The sequence below is a fragment of the Bidens hawaiensis genome, unplaced genomic scaffold (genome assembly GCF_021521415.1).
Source record: "Bidens hawaiensis isolate Kalapana, Puna unplaced genomic scaffold, B.hawaiensis_p1.1 tig00034202_1, whole genome shotgun sequence".
Taxonomy (NCBI): Eukaryota; Viridiplantae; Streptophyta; class Magnoliopsida; order Asterales; family Asteraceae; genus Bidens; species Bidens hawaiensis.
This window is the reverse complement of record NW_027505311.1, coordinates 79,626-103,600: the sequence shown is the minus strand read 5'-3', so window position 1 is coordinate 103,600 and position 23,975 is coordinate 79,626. Positions and strand designations below refer to the sequence as shown.

Below are 23,975 nucleotides of genomic sequence, written 5' to 3'. Positions count from 1 at the left end.
AAATAATTGTTGTTTTATGGGAAAACATGATCATCGTAATCTTTTAAAGCAAAAAAATAAGGTTTTTATTAACAATTTATGATGATCATGATCAGAGTATATAAACAACTATGAAGATTCAAGAACATATGAACAACTAAAAATCATAAAAGCAAGATAAAAATCAATGCGAGAAACAATAAATATAAAAACTTACTTGATTATGCTAGAGAGAATGAGAAGATTTTGTGTGAAAGTTAATAAAAATGATAGAATCTATTTATAGTTGGGGTTTGAATACGATTGAGATAAATATAAATATTGTTTAAAGATTAAGAAATAACCTCAATAATAATAAAAATAATAATAATTTATATACATGGAAAAGTGGCACACGGCCAACAAACCTTTTTTTCAAACTATTGTTTTTTTCTTTCCTTTTTTTTTAAATATTCAAATAAATAGATAAACTAAACTTGTAGACCAAGAATAAGTTAGAAGGTTCTATAATGTTCCTTTCGAATTACAAGATTAATAAAAGGGAAAATTCCCAAATTAGCCCTTTTTTAGAGAGAGAAAGTGCAAAATAACCCTAAATTTCAAGATATTCCCAAAATAGCTCATCTAATTTGGACTGAGCAGACGAGATCTGAAAAAATCCTCCGGCCAATAAAATTTAGACAAGTGTCCAAATCCGACGAGATTTTTAAAAATATTGGGGGACCAGTCCATATTTCCTAATAAAAGTTCTTGAAATTAAACAGTCTTGTCAGACGGTCTTTTAATGTTTCCTAACGTGTCCTCACAACTTCCACAAACATAGAAAAATGTGCCTTTAAATTTAGTCTTTCAAGACGCATTTGAAGTGAATTTGTACCAAGAAGATGAGTTTGTAGTTTATTTCTTATGTGTTTAAATTTAGTCTAGACCTTCAAAATTTATTTATATTCCGTCTATACCGACAATATAGTATGAGATTCCGTCTTTTCCGACATGATCAGCCAAAATATATACATGAGTTATCTTCATCATCTTCCACTTCATACCACCCTAAACCATCCTCTCATACCACTCTAAACCTTATCACCCAAACGGAAACTACTCACCTCCACAGATGCAGGTTTTGGTCGAATTTTTTCGGCCTTAACAAACTCTCGAAGAGGACCGGACTCATCATTTTCCAGCAGCGTGCGGAACTGAACAATGTACTCGTTTCCGAACGTCGAGATTATGTTGCCGTCATAATAGGATCCAACGAACCCGGGACCCATATCCATAACCTCCACTTGATCACCCCTCTTAAACTTCATGATTTGAAGAGTTAGAATTTTATTAAAATATTGAATGAATGAGGATTGATGAAGATAGATATAATGTAAATATGGATGGACAAGTAATAATATACTAAATACCCGTCTCCTTCGTACAAATTTCAAAGATTCGTGTCTTAAAAGACAAATTTTTTGATGCACATTTTTCCATGTTTCAAAATATACAGGGTCGAGATAAGAAACTTAAAAATCTCGTCTGGCAAGACAACTTTTTAATATAAAGATTTGTGAAGAAATGGACGGGTACCACAATATTTTCAAAAATATGATCCCCTAAGTTCAAATTTTTCAAGTAAGTGTATTGAAAGACAAAGTTGAATGACACATTTTTCTATGAGTTTAAAATATATAGGGTCGAGATAAGAAACTTATATAACCCGTCTGGCAAGACAACTTTTTAATATAAAGATTTTGTGAAGAATATGAACGGGTACCACAAAATTTTTTAAAAATATGATTCCTTTCGTTCAAATATTTTAGGTAAGTGTCTTGAAAGACAAAGTTGAATTGCACATTTTTCTATGAGTTTAAAATATATAGGGTCGAGATAAGAAACTTATATAACCCGTCTGACAAGACAACTTTTTGATATAAAGATTTTGTGAAGAATATGAACGGGTACCATAATATTTTTAAAAACATGATCCCTTTCGTTCAAATTTTTCAAGTAGGTGTCTTGAAAGATAAAGTCGAATGGCACATTTTTCTATGAGTTTAAAATATATAGGGTTGAGATAAGAAACTTATATAACCCGTCTGGCCAGAACGCTTTGGAATATAAATTTTAGTTCAAAAATATGGAGGGATCCCTCAATATTTATAAATTTATGATCTTCTTGGTACAAATTCACCCCAAATGCGTCTTGAAAGACTAAATTTAAAGGCACATTTTCCTATGTTTGTGGAAGTTGTGGGGACACGTTATGAAACATTAAAAGACCGTCAGGCAAGAATGTTTAATTTCAAGAACTTTTATTAGAAAATATGGACTGGTCCCCCCAATATTTTTAAAAATCTCGTCGGATTTGGACACTTGTCTAAATTTTATTGGCTGGAGGATTTTTTTCAGATCTCGTCTGCTCAGTCCAAATTAGATGGGCTATTTTAAGAATATCTTGAAATTTAGGTCTATTTTACACTTTCTCTCTCTAGAAAAGGGTTATTAATAAAATATTTTAGGATATCATTAATTATAAATTTATAACATATATTAATATTACATGTTAATAAATATCCATCTATCCTCCCACTTGTAAACTAGTGGTAGGAGACTTGAGTTTTTCAGTAAAGACTCAAGTTTGAATCCTACTTATGACATTTTTGGGTGGATACCGGCAAAGAAGAATTTGTACTAGACCTTGTACAAGAGTTGTTAGTTCGAACTCTAAGCCCACCGTGTGTTACGCCAGAGAGTTCTGCTCTTGTGGTGGCACAACTATTGTCAAGTGACAGTCGACGGTATGGTTTCTCGGGGTGAACGCCCAAGCCAAACTCTGAAGCCAACGTGAGCCTGGTTAAGACAACTAGTATAACCAGTGGGGTATCGGGGCTCTCCAAATTTACAGAGTGTTGTAGCCTAAATACAAGAAAATTCGTTGTTTTAAAAAAAATAATATCAATCTACGCAAGCCCATCGTTTCCGCCACTAGCCGGGGGGTGTGACAGCAGATTAAATGCATTACATGTTTAAAATATATCACACGTTGATGGGTACGTGGTAAGGAGTCGGTCGGTATCGATTTGATTTGATTTGATAAGGAAAAAGTTTTATAGCCGAAGTTTCATTATAAAAGTTGACGGACTAAAAATTAAATATGTGAGTTGAAAGAGTAAATGGTTAATTACCAAAATTGAAGGAACAAAAATTATATATGTGATATTAAAGTTAAGACCAAATAGTAAATATGTTAAACTCTTGCTATAAAAGTCTAATAAATCAAAGTTATAAATAATGTTTGGGGACCAAAATATATATACTAGCTTTTGGCCCGCATGTTACGCGGGTTTATTTAGAAAATTTTTTTATATTATTATGATTATATAATTTTATATTAAAATATGTATGGTTTTCGATTATAATGCCTTTAGGTTTCTACTTAAAAATAAACTTTGAGATGTAGATTTTGTATTAAAATTAAAGGTACGTTATATGAATCAATTTATTTAGAAATTTTTTTTATATTATTATGATTATATAATTTTATATTAAAATATGTATGGTTTTCGGTTATAATGTCTTTAGGTTTCTACTTAAAAATAAACTTTGAGATGTAGATTTTGTATTAAAATTAAAGGTACGTTATATGAATCAATAACTTATGTACACTATATTTTTTAAATTTTGGGCTATTTCAATTAAGATGGTTAGGTTTATAGTTCATAATTGTGTTGGAGTTTTGAGTTTATAGTTAGGTTTTTTGTCTTGATATGGGAATGCTCGTAGCTAAAGTTTAAGTTTAGTTTATGGGTTTTTAATATGCTCATATTTTATAGTAAACAAAACCTTTATCTAAACGTACATAAATATAATTAAGTTGCACATGTATATTAAAAGTTATTAGAGGAAAGAAAATACACTTTGAATTAATTACAAAAAGAAAAAATATGCATGAGAAAAAACAATTGCAAACAACGTTCAAAAACCACATAAAAAATTTATATATGTTGTAAGGCTTTTAATATACTTTAGATCCGGACGCTATACATTCATTATGGTCAAGTTATTCTATAAAAAAAAACACTAATGAGAATTATTTGTAGCCATACAAAAAACCCTCAATAAAAATTAGAAAAAATAAATCAAAAAACCATAAATCAAAATATAATAAAAAACAAAAAAAATAAAAACACAAAAATGTTTCCACCGTCTTTCTCGTTCTCATAAAAAACACAATGGTAAGCGAAAAACGTCGTTGTGTCTTTTTGTTTATCATTGTGTTTTGTGTTTATTTTCGTCATTGATTGTGTTTTCTTCCTTAACATTGTGTCTTTTTTTCTTTATATTGTGTTATATCACTCAGCATTGTGTTATATTTTGTTCGGTATTGTGTTATATTTTGAGATCTATTGTGTCTTTTCTTAGTTATAATTGTGTCTTTTGTTTATTTTCGTCATTGTGTCTTTGATCACACAATTGTGTCTTTTCGTCATTTTTTTTATTTTTTGTATTTTGTATTTTTATTTTTTTGAATGGAAATGATGACGAAAACATTTTAGTTTTTTAATTTTGTTTGTTTTTTATTTATATTTTGAGCTATGATTTTTTTTGAATTAATTTTTAAGGGGTTTTTTGTGTGGTCAAAGATCTCTCACGCTTCTCATTTTTATCTCCATTTGTATTTTAACTTTACCCACATTCATTGTTCATAGTTTAATCGATTTCGTAATTATATGTTATTCATTGTTCATAGTGTTTTTGTTATGACCAGATGATAATTACACTTTTTATAATAAGACAAAAAAATGAATCATATCTGAAGGGTCTAAACTTGCAAAATTTAACACTCCACTGTAGCAAATGATTGTCTAATTCAAATTATGAGTAAAACAAATGACCGACTTCATTAAAATGACAAATTCACCAATGCCTTGGATATTTAAGAGGGAATTCCTTTTATAAGAGAACCCATCAATTTCCCTTTCCAACTTTAATGTGGGTTCAAGGAAATGCTACATCCTCTTTTTATAGATACATCAGTCTGGGTAATTTTTTCATTTTTGATATGAGATAAAAGAAAGTAGATAAGGAACAACATAAACACTGATTTCAACATAGCCAATATGTCATTTTAAGATAATAACAGTAGCAACAGATTTCTGAGCTATTGTTCACAATGCCTACGGTACTTGATGGTCGTATTAGCTCACAAAAATCATATATTAAACATAAATTAGCCAGGAAAGTAATATTGCAGAAGTTACATAGCCAGTATATATGGAGATGGATCTTAAACAAAACTCTTGCTCAGATTGATGAACTGCGTTCAACTCTTGCACAGATTGATGAACTGCAAACACATAAATGTGGATTGATGTTAGAAAAAAAAACCAAATAGCACTCACAAATGAAAGCTCCAAACACCACATACCCGTTGATTAACTTTGTGTATTTTGTGTGGCTATAGAGCATAACATTGGGATGAAATCTGCCCAAAATGTAGACCAGAAAGCTCGGCTGTAATGGATTATTCCGATCTGTAACGTAGATTTTTAATCTAGCGGTTAAGAAACCGTTAACCGCTCCTGCAAGAACTTCTTGCTCACACTACCCAATCACAAGAAGTTCAACCCGTTTCCTGCTCATATACAATCACTATCAAAAGCAAAAAAATGATATGTTCTACCCTTATCAGATTAAACTTCATCAAAAGATTATGATTAAAACTGAAATTGACGCTACTGCTGTCAATTCGTAGGGAATTATTTTGACTGAAAACCGTAGAGACTGAAAGAATCATTCATATTTACCTAAAATCGCATTCTGAAAATGTGGGAGGCGACAATATCTTGTAATCTCCTCCTCCGTAGGCAATGAATTATGGTTAGGCGACTGTCGTATTCTTCGAGCATGTATCTTGCATGACAAGGAAAATGAGGGGAACAATGAAGATGCGGGAATACAATGAGATGCCATACATATGAATACAAAAACTTAACTGATAATGTTTTTGCGCAAAATCAACAATCAAATAAGCACGAATATATAATGGCAAAACTAACTCCGCATTGTAAACCAAAATAATATATGTTTAACACACTTAACAATCTATAAAAACTAAAATTTGCATATTTAACACACTTAACTATCTATAAGAAGTTAAAACTTTTTAATCAAATATGTTTCAAGTCAATCAAAGCAAAAGAACAAATGTTACCTGTTTTCACTGCACTGATACAAAAAGCAGGAGATCAAAAGTTGGTTAAATATTTGTCGGCAAACTGAAAGTAAAACCTAAAACAGGCCCAATAGTGTATATGTTCAGAGTGAAAATTAACCGTTACATTATTTCACATCACAGGTCAAGCACACTTTTTATTAATTCTTGAAGCAAAAAAAAACCGAAATATTTAAAAAAAAAAAAGTGTACCCTTTAGAACCGCCATATTCAAAATCTTAAAGAATAAACATCGCAAAATCACAAGGAATAGACATCCTTGAAATCTTTCAACATTGCTCAAAGTGCTCCTCAAGGGCACTACTAACATTGGAAAAAAAAAAGATAAAGAAGATAAAATATAGATGGTTATTCTAAATTTATGTTTGAACCGTTTTTTAAGGTTGATTTAGAGTTGATGTGCAAATGTTGTCGATGACATAAGCACATTAAGTAAATCAAAAGGATTGTTTATATGTCATGATCACAAATGTTTCCAAACATGGTTTAGAATTTTGTCTCAATTCGATTATTGTAGAGCTCTGTATACATATGTCAGGCCTGTGATGAAAGGACAGAAGTAATATGCGTGTTTCATCCTCTTTTTTTTTTTAATACAAAATTAAGCATTTTTTTTATTGGCTCCTTTTATATTTCATAAAAACATCCAAACGATTTACAATGAAGTGGCAGGTAAGCGGGCAACAAGCTGCGCCGCAACCCCCTTTTGGATAGCAAACCCAATCCGACTAAAAACAAAGTTTTGATTCTTATGGGCTGATACGTTACTATACACAACTTTCTGAACCCTATTCAAAAGGTCCACGGCATCCGGAGCTAAGAAACCAAAAGTGTCAAAGGCGAAGGGGATAAACACGTGTTGATTCTCCAAACAAGCTCTCTCGTGTTTAGCAACCTTGCCCGATGCCGCCTTCAATGCTGCCTGGCCTGCTACAAATCCAGTGTCCCTAATCCCAACAAGAGGGGACACTCCTGTGAGGTCGACACAAGCGTGTTTTCCCCCTACCCACCCAAAAACAAGTATATCGGCCAGTCGTAATGTAGATCTTCCTTCTTGAGGATCCGTAAGAAAGTTTACGGGGGCTTCCTTTTTAGCCGAAATTCTGGCTCGTTTAAGAACATCGCATAGAACATCCCTCACCAAATCATGCCTGTACTTAAACCCAGACAACTCTTTGCAGTGAACCGCATGCTCGCCAAAAGAATCCAAACAAACCTTACGGCAAACCGGGCACGGCTCATCTACCGGAAACAAAGGGATCATTAACCGATACTTCAGGATGGCCCGGTACTCCAAAGCCGACATATGTTGGCCCAATCATTCAATAGGGAGAACACTTAAGAAATCTTGAGCCCGAGGAGCCCGAAGACACTCAAACACCGCTTTCTGACGAGGGGATAAATCAAACTTCATTTCCAAACTCTTGATGATTCCACTATAAAGGGCACTCGCCAAAGCATGTTGGGCTTTAGGGGGGCGGTGTCTTTATTAGAGAAACCGCTAATGTCAAAATCGGGAAGTGAAATGTGCAACCGATCTATCGCACTCCCATAATCGGAGTCAAACCCATCAATACCACAACCTCGAAGAATGTGGTCTTGTAATTCCCAAGAGCGCCCTCGAGGCCACAAACGCATAAGTAGAAACGTCTGAAGCTGAACATAAACCCAAACCTCCAAAACGAGTCGGAAGTGATGCCAACCTCCATTGAAAATCTCCAAAGAAGGGACCACCACAAACCACGATGTCCTCAATCGCCCCCCGAAGGCCATTGTCAAACACAGAAACTGCTTCCCCTACATACACAGGTTGGCATGTTCTAAGACCAAACAACAACTTTCCAACTCCCATACATGAGTGGAGAAAAAGGAGCTCGCATTGAGGGTCCCGCAAATGCGGGAGATAGCTCATCAACTCCACAGCTCGCGAAGCCCTTTTCATAGCAAGTTCACTGATGAACCCGGCATCCCGGCTAACGGCTCCCCCGAGGAGTTTCACACCTAGCACCGGTCTTCCAATCTCACAGGGAAACACCCACTCCTGCACCTTAACCCCATTGCACGGCGGCCAAAATACTTCAGTTTTCTTAATATTAAGTTCAAGGCCCAGGCGGGGACCTTCCGACCTGATAATATCTAAAGTTTTGGCAACCTCTTTAGAGTCCCCAATAATTGTACCATCATCTAGGTACCAAGCATGAAAGAGAAGCTTACAGGAACTCTGGACTAGATGAATAAGTGGGTGCAGAACTAAGGCGAAAAGAAGAGGTCCTAAAGGGTCCCCTGCTGAACCCCAGTGGTGGACCAAATGTGGTCATCCCCCACATATAGCCTGACCGGTTGCCCATATAAAAAGTTCACCCATAAGGAAATAGATGGACATCGGGCCCGAACCTCATTCAGAAGGGCAGTCCTATCCACCAAGTTGAAGGCATTACAAAAATCAATAGTAAGCATAGCCAATGACCCATCAGAATAGAACTTACTTAAAAACCTGTTCGCGCTATGAAGAACGGCCTCTGCACCACTAGGGACTCCCACCCCAAACTGAAAGTCGCACAGGTATTTAGTAATGTCTTTCCCAACACCCCTCATAGCCACCTTAGAGATCAATCTTCTCCAAATGGCACCTACGGCAATGGGTCTAATCCCATTGTCCGGTTTGAGCAACGGTGTGAGAGGAGCCGACGCAAGGAACTCTGCCAAAACCCTTGGGCATCTCCCCCCAAACATAAAATCGTAGTAGTAGCCTTTAATAACCCAACAGCGATCGGCGACCCCTCTCCACAAAATGCATCCAAAATATGTTGTGCCCTCAATCCATCTCGTCCGCATGACGTCCCTTTAGGGAATGATTTAATGCATCCAAGCACACAATCCTCATCAACAACAAGAGGAGACTCAGAAAGCAATGAAGCAGGCATAACCGGCGGGGGCAAATTGGGATGCTTTATCCACTAACGCTTTCAAAGTGTCATTGCCGAAAGGTGCAACCCCTGAAGAGCATAATACTTTAATGGCGGCAGTAAAATGCCCGTCCGCCACTTTTCGTAAACATTGTTTCACATTGGCGCATACCGCAACATCATCTTTCTTAGCGAGAGGCTCCCCATGACTCGAGTTCACCCCTATAGGTGTGACAAAAAGGGATAAAATAAGCGCATCAAAACCATCCTTAGCACCCCAACTTGCTAGTGATTGTTGAATACTCTGACATTGCAAAGACTTTCTATTACCGGACCTGCGCTCCTGACGTTTAGAAGGTCTGAAAACACGCAGTGTGCACCGCGGTAACAAGAAAAGTTTCACCCATGCCTCAACAGAGTCTGGCATAGCAACCACCTTACCCAGAGCCGCAGTTAACGCTTGAGCAAATGCCATACGACAACTATGAGGAATGCTCTTAACAGTTGTGATAGGAAGAGAGAAGACGCGGTCAAGGAGAACGTCATCCACCACTATCCCTCCCAAGGGAGCAACATCCCTCATAACATGTGGTTTATCAATCCTCAAAAGTTTATCAATCCTCTTTCCAAAATATGATTCCTGAAATAAGTAAAACAAAATTAATAAAACCAATTAAAAAATGAATGCGAATACCAGATTTGTAGAAACAAACCTGCATTCTATATATTCTTGTAGCCCACCTTTACGTTTAAGTAACTCCTTAAACTTCATCTTCTCCACGACCTAGTGGATTGAGCTTTCAGCCCAACTAAAACTGTTGCCATGCCTCCACTCTCTGACTCCATCAAACAATAAACAAAAGGAGACAAAAAGTTTAGCCAACACATATAATATTCTGGTTTCGGGACATGTTCATGTCTAACCATGAACCCGTTTAGCTAAAGGGTTTGTGTTCGGTTAAACCCGACAAGTTCACACGTTGACCTATTTAACCCAATTACGGTCTTTAGCCCATTCAGGTCATTTATAACAGAAACCAAAGAGGCTCAGACAACATCATCGCCTCTAAAACTCGTTTACCTAAAGGGCCCATGTTGAGTTTAATCTAGCAGGTTCACATGTTGACCCGTCTAACTCGGTTACGATCTCTAACCAATTCAAACCATCGAAATAGGAACCAAAAAGGCTCAGTCCTTTTTCATAATATTGTTTTGTTCAATGTCTCTTGCAATGTTACTCTGCTTTTAAAAGAATTAAGTTTGTTTTTCTGTTGCCCCCATAGTAATCATTACAAATTAACTATAGTTGAAATTCCTTGACTGCTCATTCCCGCTACATATTGATAATTTAAATATTTTTCTAGCAGTGTATGCAACAAATACATATTCTTAACACCAACGAACATGTAAACGGATGATGAAAACCAGCATACCGATGGGTTGCAGTGGCATCAGGGGCGCTATCCATGGGCACGGCATCATCACGTTTCTGAATATGACCAACTTTCCTGAGGACCGATCTAGTAAGGAACTTGTCTCCGGAAGCTAAAGATACATCCGGTGTATCAACCTCGGGCATCATGCTTCTATTGCTCTTGTTGAACTGCACGCGCAGGTGATGAAACAGTTGCTGTGACACGCTCCTCGCCGCCATAAATTAACAATAGGAAATCATCTAAAAGTTGTAAACTTAAACAATTAGAAACATGTTTACATGAAACGCAATCAAAAACCAGAAATTAGGGTTCATGACTACACGAGTAAGTCACAAATACACAACCTATACGGTAAATAAACACAATTAACGAAGAATTATGATAATTGTTGTAATCTTAATTACCTTTGTTGATTGTAAACTGGTGGCCATCGGATCCGTATCACAGTTTCGATTATCACCAAATTGATGAGAGTAGAGAGGTCTAAGGTTTTGTGAATTTGGGGTGATGGGTGGTGGAGGCTTCGATTAAGAAAGAAGACGGTGTAGTATTCGAAGGTGGCTGAGAGTGAGGTTTCGATACCAGAGAGAACAGAGAAAGAAGAAAGGATTAAGGAGGTCATCTGACCCGTTTAAGTGTATCCGGGTTTGATAAGAATTATGACCCGCGAAATTTAAACCATAAACGGGTCAAAACCGGGTTAAATCAATGAGAAGTCACCATTTAAAAATTAAACAAATCCGGTGACTCCAAAAAAAGGGAGCGGACACATCGCGACACATAGGATTTTTGGATCTTCATTTATCTTTACTATATATAATGTAGCAAACAAGGGTAAGTTAAGACACATTTTTTAAGTAAATTACAACACTCCATGCATTATGTACAACTTATAACAAGGCTAAAAGTGTCATTAACACACTAAATATCACGTGTATTTGAAACTTATTTAAAATATTTACAATTTGTATCCCTCAAAGTTACAATATTGATCTTTAACCTTTTACATATATATATTTTTATTTTCACTTTTAGCCCAACTACCCCCACGATTTTTAAACGTTTATAACTTTTTCATACGTTAATATTTTTTAGAATAAATGACATCATAAAAACGAGCATTTTATTATCTTTAATTTGAGTATAATATTGCTAAAGTTTTCAAAGTAAAAAAAACATTTTTTGTAGAAGTGTTTATGGTTCGATTTTGATGGTTTTAAATTAAACCATAAGCCAACTACACGTTTTTTTTTTGTTGTCGAAGACCAAAACTGAACTGTTTTAAATAAAACCCAACTAAACCGAACCATTACCAATGATTAGTTTCCGATGTAGTTTGTGCTTCGATAATAAATTGAGTTTAAAATAAGAATTATTAATTTGTTTATATATTCACTTCAAACTAAGCGCCAACTTATAAATTACTTAAAAGAATCATAATATGAACAAAAATAACTTTGGTCACATAAATGATAAACCTTATTAGAATAAATAGAAGACAAAATCATAACAAGAATAAAGATTACAAAAATCATAATGGAAATTTGGCTAAATTAAAATTGTAATAAACACGTTTAATCGTATTAAATAAAACTTTGTTTAACTATCTTTTAATAATATCTAATATATATTATAAAACATATCTAATATTAAATAAGTATATAATTAAAATTAGCATTTCACTATTTACGGTCAGCTCTGGTTTCAACCGTGAAACCAAACTTATGAACGGTCTCAAAGTTTCAAACGAAATAATGAATACCTATAAATTTGTTACATGATTACTAAAATATGTGTTTCCCGCTGCATCGCGCGGGCACTCTTCTAGCATATATTATATATACAGAAGTTTGTGCAAAAATCAAAGGAGTGAAAGTTTATAGCTTGTTTTTTAGTTAAATATAATTTTAATTTTTTGTGTGTGTGTGTTTTTTTTCTAATAATTCGAGGATATCTAGTTATTTTGCATTTACTAAATTGAAAAACTTTATGGTATCCACGCTATGGTGCACACGCAACAAACTATCTTGATAGTACTTTTTATTTAAGGAAATTATGAGCAAACATGCAATATGGTTATTATACTTTGGAGTATCCATGAAAATAACTTAAACTTTTATTTTTATTTATACTTATTATAAACTACTAATTATATACACTTGATGTTTGGGAAATTGTGTTATTTGTATCGTGTTAGTAGGATGGCGGGAGTGCAATATTTCACATTTCAAACTGCCGTCACTCCTTTCAATCGCCTAAAACATTTTTCATATTATTGTTTTCTTTTACTAAATTAAATCATACATTTAGTTAATTATTTTTTTAACTAAAAATAAATTAGAAACTATACATTTAATTAAAAATAAATAAATTAAAGATTTAGTTAATTATATATTCATCCATTTATTTAATGCGTACCAACACAATTGAATGGGTGAATTTTGTGAGAATGTGATGGTTGATTTGAGGAAAAAATGGATGAATTTGATGCTTGTGATGCAACAATAAGGGCTTTGGATTTGAGTTTATGGCACTGTGTGTGTATTCAAGATGGCCCCATGTGCAACTTGGGTTTAACGACGGCTTTTGGTAGCGGAAAATGGGGTGGTGACGGCGGCGTTGCCATTATACCTGCCCTAACCGTGGCCAGGTACTCGCTCCCATCCCCACCACCCTTATACATACAAGTGGAAAAAGAATTTGGGATCCTTATTTTTACCTCTTTACAACTTATTTTTGGGATAAGTAATAAGTTAAAAGTTACAATATTGTAACTTATCAACTTATCCACTCACGCAATAAGCAATCTTAAACACGTTTTTAACTTTTCAAAAAGTTATAAGTTGACTAATATAAGCAAATCTCAAACACCCTCTAATAAACCAAAAGGCTTGAGTTGATGGAATGGTAAGTTTTTGAGATGTGGAGTTGGAGATATCAGGCGTACCCACCAACACCAAAACTTGTTTCAGCTTCTTTTCTTCTTTTTTTAATATCCCAAACCGAACACATTTGGATTACCTTTTGGTCATATTACGATTGTATTTGTGGGTGGGTTTTCTTCTTTCGCTCTTTAAAACACCGAAAAAGTTCCCACTACTACAACGCACGGGTTTGATCCCCTAGTTTATATTACATATGATATGAAACATGTTTCAACGAATAAAAAACATCATTAACTCTTTTACATTGAATCATTTATATTATTTTATATAGAGATTAAATGGTTTGCTATCATATTACAAGTCATTTGTTATTAAACATGTTTCCTTGATATAATCTGATATACGAGGATTTTGATATTTACTTATCTTTCGATATAAGAATATTGAAATAGTTTTGATTATATTAAAACTATTATATCGAACCATATCACGAATATAAAAATTCAGTTCAATACCCCCATTTTGATCATTTTGCGACTATATTGTTGGGTTTTCTTTTTTGTTGGCAATAGCGAGTATATTGAAATCGAAAAAATTCCCACCCGCCACTAAACACAGGTTTGATCGCCCTTCATGGCCCCTTGTAATAAAAGTCAATACAAGAATAAATTTAGTTAAATTTACCTATATACATTTTTCATTTTTTTAACGACCAACAAAAAAATATATTATAGTTAACGCAAGTCACCTCTACCAAGCTGCTAGAGAAACAAATACACCAACAACAAACCACCAATACATAACAATTACAAAAACGCCCATATGCCCTTATAATAAATTGAAATTAAACCCACACCCATGATAAGCCCAACCACTTGAATATGTTATGCACCCATAAGAAGCTCAACGCCTTTATTTCACCAATAAAATTGCTAAGGTTAGCCGGTTTACCCTAAAAAACCATAGCGTTTCTTGTCTTCCAAATACACCACATGGTTAAACACACCGCATGGAGCGCCTTTATGTTAAAAAAATTTAAGATTTAAATAAAAATGAATGGTATTTGTTATCCATATTCTCACACTATTATATAACTTAATGTTTATTTTTCAAGTTATGCTTTTACAATAGAAGCGAATCTTATACTTTATTTCATTATGCATTTCCATTTGTTGTTATGTTTCGCAATATTCACATAAAGAAAAAGAAAAGAAATTATACGAATATTATGTGTTGAATTATATTGTTAATAGATTGAACTTTTAAGTTTTGTATCTCATGAAGATAAAAAGAAAACTATAAATAAAATTAAAAGAAAGTTGAGTAAAAGCATATGGAAATAGTTTGAGTAAAGACATGGCAATTGGCAGTGAGGTTTGGTTTGAATATCTTACAAACTTCATTTGGTGTATGTTTGGTGAAGAAAATTACACCCAACAAACCACTTTTAAGTTTAACTGCAATCACTCAATCAATCACATTTAGTTGAATAGAAATGGAGCATATGAGAGATCTTCTCAACTCTACATTGCACCAGTCAAGAGAGATTGACTTTGAAATTCACAAAACGTCTGTCAATCTCGCCCGTATCAATCGAACCTTCCCGTCTTTAGAAACCGCAGTCAGAAACATGGCTTCCCAATGCGCCACTCTTGCCATCAGAGACCACGTCCATCGTGCACTCCCACCCGTTTCAGCCGTTTTAAACGTCCACCAGTTAGTCAATGAGCTAGGAACCTCGCTCGCGGACTCAGCACATTCCTCTTCTCACCTCACTATCTATATCTCTCGCATCAAACGATTCAGACAGGCACTCACCCTCCTCACCAACACTTGCAAATTAGCAATCAAGTGGCTTCAGGATCTCCAACACACCACCGACCACTTCAATGTTTGCAAGACCCTACATTTACTTGAAGAACTGCAGGAAACTGAGAAGCGTTGCCTCCTCGATGGGATTCTAGGAGTCGCCTTCAGGGTTCTCCAAGATGAATTCCAGGATCTTTTAACCCAAAACAGTTTTCCTATTGAGGTTCCTTCCTCGCTTTTCTCCTCCGGTGATGAGGAAAGCGATCCATTACCGAAACCTGTTTTGCCTCTTCGTGTTGTGGAGAACCTTAAAGCTATTATGGCGTGTTATTCAGCATGTGGCAACCAAAACCAGGTGGACCGGTGCATGTCTATATACGTCAAGGTTCGTATCACAACGGTTGAAACAAGTTTAAAAGGTCTTGAGTTAGATTATCTGGAGATGTCATTATCAGAATTTGACAGCGTGCAAGATATAGAAGGCTACATAGACGAATGGGGGAGGCATTTGGAGTTTGTAGTGAAACATCTGCTGGAACTGGAGTATACGCTCTGTCACCAGGTGTTTGGTCAACAGACAGCAGATTGCTTCTCCAAGATCGCACTCCGGTCAGGAATACAACGGTTTATCAAATTCGGGAACACGATTACTAAAGCTAAGAAGGAAGCGATCAAGCTATTCAAGCTGCTGGACGTGTTTGCAGCCCTCGACAATCTGAGACAGGATTTCAATAAGTTCTTTGGCGGGAAACAATGTTCAGAAATTCAAACTCAGACAAGGGATCTCATCAAGAAGGTTGTCAACGGGGCATCCGAAATTTTCCACGAGCTCCCGGCCCAAGTTCAGTTTCAAAGGCTAACGGATCCACCTCCAGACGGGTCGGTTCCAAGATTGGTCCCGTTTGTAGTAGAATACTCGGAAGAGCTGTTGGATGACGACTACCAATCTGTACTGGACCAGGTGCTTAAAATCCACTGCAGCTGGTACAATACCAGTAAGGTAGTCGTTTCGGTTGAGATTCACAACATAGTAAAATCACTGGAAGTTAACTTGGACACATGGGCAAAGAGATACGAAGACACCGCTTTGTGTTGTATTTTCATAATGAACACGAGCTGGTACTTGAGCAAACACGTAAAAGGCACAAGACTAGGCGATCTAATGGGGGAATCTTGGTTAAAGCGACACGAGGATCGCGTAGAATACTATACAAAGCTCTATTTAAGAGAGAGTTGGGGAAAGATTTTGGTCAACAATGATGAAATCGAAGGATTCACCGAGGCGTTTGATGAAGAATATAAAAAACAGTCAGGGTGGGTGCTGTGTGATAACAGTTTGAGATGGAAAACCGGACGACTAATAGCGGGAATGATAGTCCCTGTTTACAAGAGGTTGGTGGAAGGCGGCGGCGGGAGTAAGAAGCATGTAAAATATAGTTCGGAGAGAATAGAGAGTGTGGTGACTTCGATGCTTCAGCCGAAGGATAAGGATGCCAAGTTGATTGATAGGATAAAGAGTGTGTTCTCACCGACAGCTGCAGCTTCTTCTTGAATCATTCTCACATTCACATAATAATCATGTATATAGGTTGACAGAATGTAATACAGACTATACAGTAACATAATATGAAATATGCTTGCTGTTGTTAGTGTAGCTATCTGATTAATTGTGACTCCTAATTTATGTGAAACCCTAACAATGTTTGCCTTAGATACTAATTGGCTATTAACTGCTAATAGTTTGAATTGAATTCCATATCCAGGATGTAAACCGAATTAATATTCGTGTCCGATTGACGATTATTTTTTTAATTAAAAAATGTGCATACCACCGGAATTGAGATGGTTACCGGTATTTGACAATTTGTTTCTTCATTGGGATGAGATCCGCCATCGTTTCTCTCCATGGCTTCGAAGTAGAACAGGTACCGGCAACCGGAGAATGAGAGAGTTGTTGGAGTTGTTTTGTTTCAGAATCGTCGTAGTTGTTGTGTTTAATGGACCCATTCTTTTTTAGTGTGATGGCTTTAAAATTGCTCAGCTTTGACCCTCCTAAAATTTTAGTATAACTAAAATGGCCAAACGGTCATACCAACACGCGACTTTAATATAAAGTCCAAATCAAGTCAAATTTAAATGTCTGTGACTTGGGTTATGCGTAAACGTTTAGATAGTGTTTCGTATGAAAGAATAAAAGATGGAATTGAAACATCTTTGGTTGTTATGTGTTAGTGAAATAGATTATTTCTTAAAAAATTAGACTCATTTCATTTATAGAATTTTAATTCATTTAAAATGTGATGCTTTTTTTTCATTCCTTCAAGAAATGAAACGAACCCACCAATAATAATAATAATAATAATAATTGTTATTATATCAACGTTATATTATAATTATTGTTATATCAATATTATTATTATTTTACATATTATAATATAACTATTATTATATTAGAATTATTATTATATTTGATTTTAATGAGTTAACATTTCACAATATGCATGCGTGATTTAACTTTTTTATGATTGTTTTTAACGGTTTAAAACAGTCGACAGTTATTCAGTTTTATCAACAATGATGATTGGGGTGTAACTAAGTTAGTATTTATCGTCAAAGTTGTTGATGATGCACACTTAGGGGCGCAACTTAGTTGGGGTCAAGGGTGGCCCCATGCGCCTTCTTTTTTTTGTTTGGCAGTATAAATTTGTCATTTTTCGTCCGAAACATTTTATACATAATGTAAATTTAAACCTTCGATCAAAATTTTGATCCCGCCGCCCTCAATGTGTATGTCAAAGCTTTGCCATTGTGCACACTTAATGCTTATGGTAGTTTGTGTTGTTCTAAGTTATCACTAACCGACTAAGTCGATGTTGGTCACATTTGGTGCCGACTATCAGTGAGCATGTGTAACATTTTACAACCATCAGTAACAAAAACTAGGGGTGACACTTCTACTAGAATCATAGGTTTCAAGTTAGTGGATTTTAGGTATTATATCAACATGTGTATCATGTTTCGAAATTTATATTTTTTTTACTTTTCGTCACTACACACGAGTTCTATCAGTTGTACAGTTATGTTGAATGGTGTATTAACCATTATTTTTTTAATATACCTTTTTAGATAGCACATATTTACAAAATTTTGATTCATGTATTTAATTTTATAATAGTTAAAAAAGAATTTTAACTGTACAATTGTGTTGAATGGTGTATTCACTTTATAGGAAGCCGATCACCAGAAAAAAAGAAGATGATGTTTCTCCAATGTAATGACACGTCCCTTTATTGGTTTAAAACTTAAAACCGGTTTGGGTTAAAACCGGTTCAATTTGATCAACAAAAGTCAAAACCGGTTTATGATCGGTTTCGGTTCGGGTTGAAACCAGTTTCTTACCTAGTTACGATCGGTTTTGGTTCGGGTTTTGATCGGTTTCGGTTCGGTCAACCGGTTTTGATGCAGATAATTACAAACCAGTTCCGGACGGTTTCAATCGGTTCCAAACCGGTTTCTACATAATCGGTTTCAAACCAGTTCGGTTAACCGGTTTATTTGCCCACCTCTACAATAAAGTGCGTTAATGATGTGCAAGGTACGCAAAATTACAAATAAAACATATTTTTATAATTTTATTTATATATGCCATTATATTATTATTTATATTATTTTATATGCATCAACATTTCGTTCCTCATTCAAAATCGTGTTACAAAACTGGACGCATGATGCATTAGACAAGTTTAAGCTGTCAAAGTTATAAATAAATCAACAAACTTTGTCTGCATGAAATTTGGAAGTTTATGAAGGATTTTGTAATTTGTATTAACGTTTTTTATTTTATTTTTGGGCTTTATTGGGCCGTACTGGGCTGGGCTGGGAGTACCCATTCAACGTCTTGATGTTTTGAATACATAACTACCGCCTTATACTTATCCTAGGGTTTTAGGTGACGCTTGAATCAATCGGGTGAACCTCATTCAGTGGCCTGAACCGTATAAGCTTCGTCTGTGTTTCCGATAGCTTCAGGTCTGTTCTCGTTATCATATATATGAGTGTCTGTATCTTTAGCTGAAATGAATCTCTAATTGTTCTGTAGATTTATATACGCGTATTGCAGTAATATGTATATAAACCCTAATTTTGGATGAATACCGTTATTTGAAATATATCAGATAATCGGGTGACAGTTTGTGTAATTATGTTATAGGTCAGACTGTTAATTTAAACACTTATTAATGTGTTTTTCTTTTATTTGTTTTATTGAACAGGTCTCGGTTGTGGTTGTTATTAGTTTAATTGTGCCTGGAACAAAAAAGACTTAATCATGGTTAGTTTCTTAACTAGTCGTTGTTCTTTATCTTAATTTAGCTTTTTAACAGATATTGAGATTAGCCTGTTAGTCATTAGGGGTGTTTACGGTCTAGTTTGGCAAAATCTTGGCCGAATCGCTATGGTTTTGAGAAACGACAAAACAGAATCGAACAGGCTGGGTCGATTGGTCTGGCCAACTGGTTTAGCGGTTCAGTTTTTGACATTTCAATCTTTTTTTTCCAATTTCAATAATTTGTATTAAAACTTATAAAATTAAGAAGCATATAAATAATATAGGTTAATCAACGGTTATATGTTCCAAAACCGAACCGTTAAGCGTCAAAGCCGAACCGTGAACCGAAATGTTCTGATTTAGGACGGGTAGACTTGATTTGATTTGTGCGGTTTGGTCGGCTTTAGGGGTGCAAGAGAGCCAAACTTGAGTTTGGGACTTTTGACTTACAAGGACTCGTGCTCGTGCGCGGCTCATTTTGAGCTATTTTTTCTAAAGCTCGAGCCTGGCTCATTTATTATTTATTAAATAATTTATATACATTTTTTTTTGTTTTTTTTTATTTTGAGAAAAACCTTAAACGAGCTTAAGCTCTGCTTGATCTCGTTTAGTAACTTAAGTCAAAGCTTGGCTCGAGCTTGGCTGTAAAATCTAAACTTAATACATGGAAGTCCAGATGAGGTAAAACTTAATAATACACAAGGCTCGTGAAGGCTCGACGAGCCTAAACGAGTTTCGCATGCAAGGCTTAAGCTCGGGCTCGATAACTAAACAAACTTTATTTGAAGCTCGGGTTCGGCTCGAGCTCAAAAAAGCTTGGCTCGTTTTCTGCTTTTGATCAGCCTGAGCTCGAGTAGCTCGCAAGCAGCTCGGCTTGTTTGCACTCCTTGTCGCCTTCAATGATTTATGAACATCTTAGTCCCTTACTAGTCATCAACTTTGACTGCATGCATAACTATTGTTTGAGTATCAAAGCAAACATGGACCATATGATATCACTATTCACAAGAGGTTTCCAAGAGAGTTGTTATTAGCAGTTTATTTGTAATTTATTTGATACTTGGAATCTGTTTTGATTGCTTTTTCATTGCTATTAAAAGCCTCAAGGAGATTACATAGAGCAACATAGGAAGAGAAATGGATACCGCCTTGATCATTTTGAGAGGAAACGGAAGAAGGAAGCCCGTGAAGTTCACAAGCGTTCCCAAACTGCTCAAAAGGTACTGCTTTTTTTCCATATTTTGTAACATCTTTTTTTTTGTTGTTATATTCTACATTGTCCAGTTTTAATATATTATTCACTCATGTTGATCCACTTACTAATGAAATATCTTCCATTTTTTTATTAAGGATTTGAGTTTTCAAACAAGCCTTTAGTTTTGTTCTATCTGTTCAAGTTCTGGTTGTATGTTTGGAATAATAGAAATGTTTTCCTTTATTTGTGGTTGCTTCAGGCTTTAGGTATCAAGGGTAAGATGTTTGCTAAGAAACGATATGCAGAGAAGGCTCAAATGAAGAAGACGTGAGTCTTTTGTTATTCTTTCTTGCTTATATATTTCTTTAAACAAAACAGTGAAGTTATTGAAGCTTCCAGCTTTCTTTTGCCAAATTTTGTTGATGTCAATGTGATGAGTCTAAATCTTTATGATGCATGTTTTTATCAGACTGGCTATGCATGAGGAATCATCAAGCCGACGCAAGGTGGACGATGACGTGAATGAAGGCGCTGTGCCTGCCTATCTTCTTGATCGTGATGCCACAACACGTGCAAAGGTTTGTTTTAAATTGTTGATGTAATAATATGTACATGAGGAGTTGTTTGCATAAAATAAGCGTTCATGTTATTCTATATGAAGGTTCTTAGCAACACAGTAAAACAAAAAAGGAAGGAGAAAGCTGGGAAGTGGGATGTGCCTCTACCCAAGGTATGAATGAAGGTTTCTTGTTAGCTGTTAATCCTGTTATGTATATGGGTTGCTGTTGGTTAAGTTTTTGATTGGTTGTTTGTCTAGGTGAGACCAGTGGCTGAAGATGAGATGTTTAAAGTAATCAGAACTGGTAAAAGGAAAGGTGAGTATCCTGTCTCGGTTTTACATCCCTAGATTCTTTGTGCATGCTATGTTCTTAATGAATTACATGGCTTTTGTAGCTAAGCAGTGGAAGAGGATGATCACAAAGGTTACATTTGTAGGACAAGGTTTCACTAGGAAACCTCCAAAGTATGAACGTTTTATCCGTCCGAGTGGTTTACGGTTCACCAAAGCTCATGTGACACACCCCGAGCTTAAGTGCACTTTCAATCTTGAGATGATTGGTGTGAAGAAGAATCCTAATGGTCCGATGTATACCTCTCTTGGCGTTGTGACCAAGGGAACCATCATTGAGGTATGTGGTCTGGTCTTTCTATAAGAAGATAATTTGAAGTAGAGTTGTTAATTAAGTTTTTGATTAACAGGTGAACGTGAGTGAGCTAGGTCTGGTGACTCCGGCTGGGAAAGTAGTATGGGGTAAGATGACTATGTTTATTAGTTATTTGTTATTCGGCTGAGAAATTAGTATAGGTATATGATGCTATGATGTTTTGTTTGGATGCAGGGAAATATGCCCAAGTGACGAATAATCCTGAGAATGATGGATGCATCAATGCGGTTCTGCTTGTGTAGACATTTGGTTTTAATTACTGCATACATGTATTGATTCGACTTGAACTTGGACTTTTGAGTATTGTGTTTTTTAGACATGAAAAATTAGTTCTATGGAAAAATTTTTTTTGCTCAGTTTCAGTTTTAGTCTTCTTGAATGAATTAGTATGATGACTTTCATTTCACATATTACAATATCACTATTGTTGTACTCTGTTACCAATAGACCACGCAGCACCAGTACTTTAATTCTTTAAACATTTTTCACCTGAACAAGCAAAAACAAAAGATACTGTGTTCAACTTAAAAGCTAATGTTAGTTTTTTCGTTTGCTTCCAGTGAGCTGCTTTTATTAGATTTTATATTGTATTTCTGGTGTTTGTGTTCCGCAAAATGTAGGTTCTATGCTGAAACTGGTACTCAATAGTCAATACTAAAAAGTATTGATGTAAAGGATTGATAATGTGGAACAAAGGCTCATTGCAGCGTTGCAAAATGGGTGTGGTTGATTATATTCATGGCTGGGCAAATTGACAAAAACATGTAGAATTTGGTTCAAAGAGAGATTCTCAATTACCTGAGTAAGCATATCAAGAACAAGGAGAAGTGTCATATCAAATGGTTCAATGTAAAAACTATATGTTAGATGATTTAGAAATGAAGGGATGACTTTATTTAAAATATTGTTCCTTTTTTTATCCCTAAGTGGTCAATGTTATCAAAATAGCCTCTTTATGAGTGAAGCATCAACGTAAGAGATTGGATTTAGAATGGGAGATTTGAAAAGCTAAAGCGGCTCCATTTCTCCTAGTAAAGAGTTTTCAACTTGGCAAATGGTCTTGTTCATGAAAGGGAAAATATTATTCCCATTCACAAATCCAACTCAACTCAACTTTTTATTAAAAAAATAATTTCTCTTTTTCACCTACACTACTCAACCAAACTCAAATTTTCACTTCCACTCACAACCCAATCAACCAAAAAATAATATAAACTTAAAATAACTTTTTTATTTAAAAAAAATAATAATAATTCCATTTCTGGATCGAGTAGATATAATGTTTTTGGTTGTGATATTTTTCATTTAGCTATGTTTTAATTTGATTATGATATTTTAGTATAATTATGTTGTAAATTTAATATCCATGAGTGATGGTATGGAGGTGGCTTCACATTGACAAATAATATAAAAATACATGAAAGAGAATTTATATGTTGCAAACAAAATTAAAAAAAAAAGATTGAAGAAATTGTGTTGATATCCTCACACAATCGACCGACTTATAGTAGTCACACCGAACAAGTTGGCTTCTAATATCAGAGTTTTCATTTTCTATATAAAACTTTACCCCCGACCGACTGAAATAGCACCGATGAGAATGGTCTAACCCAGAAAGTAAAGGTAAAGATGAATTGAATATTACCATCATTGCTTTTTGTTAAATGCAGCTTGCTTGAGTACTCTAATAATTCCGAAATTGGTGGGTAATGTAACATACATTTTTAATATTTCACGGTTTTATAAAAATTTAAACATAACAATAATTAGACAGAATTATAAAATTTGTCATTTATGTTTGTACTAAATTTCACTCATTGTTCTTTATGTTTAAAATTGATATATTTTATCTTTTGCAAATCTAACAACGTTTGTTCTTTGACCCTAACCCAGTTAGTTTTTCTTGTTAAATCAGATCATGTGCATTGAACATGAGGGTAGTTATTACAACATTTTTACAAATCAAATAAAAATCAATTTAAAAAA

At 35.0% G+C, this 23,975-nt stretch overlaps 2 protein-coding genes and 1 long non-coding RNA gene across 3 annotated transcripts; all 3 read left to right on the top strand.

The window, feature by feature from the left end:
- Nucleotides 1–6,598: 6,598 nt before the first annotated feature.
- On the top strand, nucleotides 6,599–9,967 carry LOC143612300 (uncharacterized). Its single transcript, XR_013149920.1, has 3 exons — nucleotides 6,599–6,701; nucleotides 6,766–6,773; nucleotides 9,722–9,967. It is a non-coding gene; the product is annotated as an uncharacterized LOC143612300 (long non-coding RNA).
- A 4,912-nt stretch (nucleotides 9,968–14,879) lies between these two features.
- On the top strand, nucleotides 14,880–16,793 carry LOC143612276 (exocyst complex component EXO70I-like). The gene has a single exon (XM_077086298.1). The coding sequence runs from the start codon at nucleotides 14,928–14,930 to the stop codon at nucleotides 16,791–16,793; it is 1,866 nt and encodes a 621-aa protein (XP_076942413.1). The 5' UTR covers nucleotides 14,880–14,927.
- A 2,719-nt stretch (nucleotides 16,794–19,512) lies between these two features.
- Nucleotides 19,513–22,324, top strand: LOC143612279 (uncharacterized). Its single transcript, XM_077086300.1, has 9 exons — nucleotides 19,513–19,571; nucleotides 20,669–20,788; nucleotides 21,023–21,090; nucleotides 21,233–21,341; nucleotides 21,425–21,493; nucleotides 21,581–21,638; nucleotides 21,718–21,953; nucleotides 22,024–22,075; nucleotides 22,164–22,324. Exons 1-9 carry the CDS (start codon nucleotides 19,569–19,571, stop codon nucleotides 22,229–22,231), a joined length of 783 nt encoding a protein of 260 aa, XP_076942415.1. The 5' UTR covers nucleotides 19,513–19,568; the 3' UTR covers nucleotides 22,232–22,324.
- Nucleotides 22,325–23,975: the final 1,651 nt, after the last annotated feature.